A 1,786-nucleotide genomic window follows, 5' to 3' on the forward strand; every position below is an offset into this window, starting at 1 on the left:
TTTTCTTTAACTTATTTTTTAATTCATTTATTTCTCTAATCATACTTTTATTATTGCATTTTTATTCCATTCATATACTTGTACTATTTTAGGATTCGAACATTTTTTTTTTTTTAATTTAATTTTTCATCTTTTGTATACAATTATTACATATTTATTCTGCTTAAAATTTCTGAATAGTGGCATTTAAGAATTTTAAAGGAAAAAAATGAAAACAAAATAAGGTAAGACCAAAGAAATCAGTATGTAAGTGAAGGAAATTTGTTATAAAAGTAATTAAAAGGAGCTGTTTTGTAGGAATCCTTGAAAATGACCTAAGTGGTCGAAACGTCGGATGTTTAAAAAAGAATAAAGTTGAGAGAAAAAGGATCATAATTGTTTTAAAGAAATTATTATTCTTGATCACCTCAAGGTAACCACTCTAGTCTGTAGGAAGGTTACTTAATTACACTTTATAGAAGGTGGTGACAAGGTATGTTAAGGAGAGGGAATGATCATAAGATCAGAGATTGAGGAGGAAACGAGAGAGGACATCTATTGTGTGAATCGATGTATTGAGATAAATGTAGAGCACTTCCAGTAGCAGGGGTAGTCATGAAAATTAGATACCATAGGAAAAGTTACTATAGCCAGAGGGATGAAACTTCGGACATGGACCAGACCAGAGGGATGAAACTTCGGACATGCACCAGACCAGATGAAGAAGCTTAGGTTTGAGTGGATAGGAACACAAGAGGAGGGGATGTATGGCTTTTTTCAGTTGAATATAGTGCTGTAATGATCTTTATTAACAATAAAACATATTTAAGTTAACAAAAATAAATAATTATTTGCAAATTGTACAAATAATAATGTGATTTAACATTAAACCAAGTTTTGTCAATATCATTGGTTTAATAATGCTTAATCTCCACTTAACCAAAGAGATGTTATAGGTGCATTGAAGGTTGGTCACTTCCTTTTGTTTTATATATACAATAGAGCACTGATGAAACTTCTCACTATTATGAATGGATATAAAATATATTTCTAAATTACCAACTTGTTTTGCTTTAGTCACAATAAGGACTCTTATGATGCTTTTTATCAGTATGAAGGACCATTTTATGTTTTTTTAAAACACCAGTTTGTGTTGCAGTCACAATGAGGTCACTTCTGAGCCTTCTCACCACTATGAAGGGACACCGTGTTTTTTTTTTTTTAATTACCATTTTTTGTTGCTTTATAGTCACAAAGAGAACATTTACAAGGCCTCTTGTCAGTATGAAGAGACATTATATGTTTTCAATGTACCAATTCTTTGTTGGTTCATAACAGCTATTTCAGTTATATGGTCTTTCGCCCGTATGACGTAACATCACATGTTTTTTCAAATGATCAGTGCGAATTGCACTATATTCACAATAAGGACACTTATAAGGCCTCTTATCAGTATGAAGGGACATTATATGTCTTTTCAGAACAGCTATTCGTGCTGCTTTATAGTCACAATGAGTACATTTATGAGGCTTCTCCCCTCTATGAAGGGACTTTATATGTCTTTTCAAATTACCACTTTTTGCTGCTTTATAGTCACAATGAGGACACTCGTAAGGCTTTTGATCAGTATGAAGGGACATTATATGTGTTTTCATAGAACCACTTTGTGTTGCTTTATAATTACAATGAGGACACTTATAAGGCCTCTCATAAGTATGAAGAGACATTATATGTGTTTTCAAAGTACCACTTTGTGTTGCTTTATAATCACAATGAGGACACTTATGAGGCTTTTTACCAGTATGAA

The 1,786-nt window shown here is 31.9% G+C and overlaps 1 protein-coding gene across 1 annotated transcript in view; it reads right to left on the minus strand.

The window, feature by feature from the left end:
• Positions 1-1,322: 1,322 nt before the first annotated feature.
• LOC106681529 (zinc finger autosomal protein) overlaps positions 1,323-1,786 on the minus strand; it is a 56,083-nt gene continuing 55,619 nt past the window's right edge. The window contains exon 13 of the mRNA XM_067051491.1: positions 1,323-1,769. Coding sequence (XP_066907592.1) covers positions 1,323-1,769 — 447 coding nt within the window. The remainder of the gene's footprint in view (positions 1,770-1,786) is intronic.

The sequence above is a fragment of the Halyomorpha halys genome, unplaced genomic scaffold (assembly GCF_000696795.3).
Source record: "Halyomorpha halys isolate HHAL.00 unplaced genomic scaffold, Hhal_1.1 Scaffold345.1, whole genome shotgun sequence".
Lineage (NCBI taxonomy): Eukaryota > Metazoa > Arthropoda > Insecta > Hemiptera > Pentatomidae > Halyomorpha > Halyomorpha halys.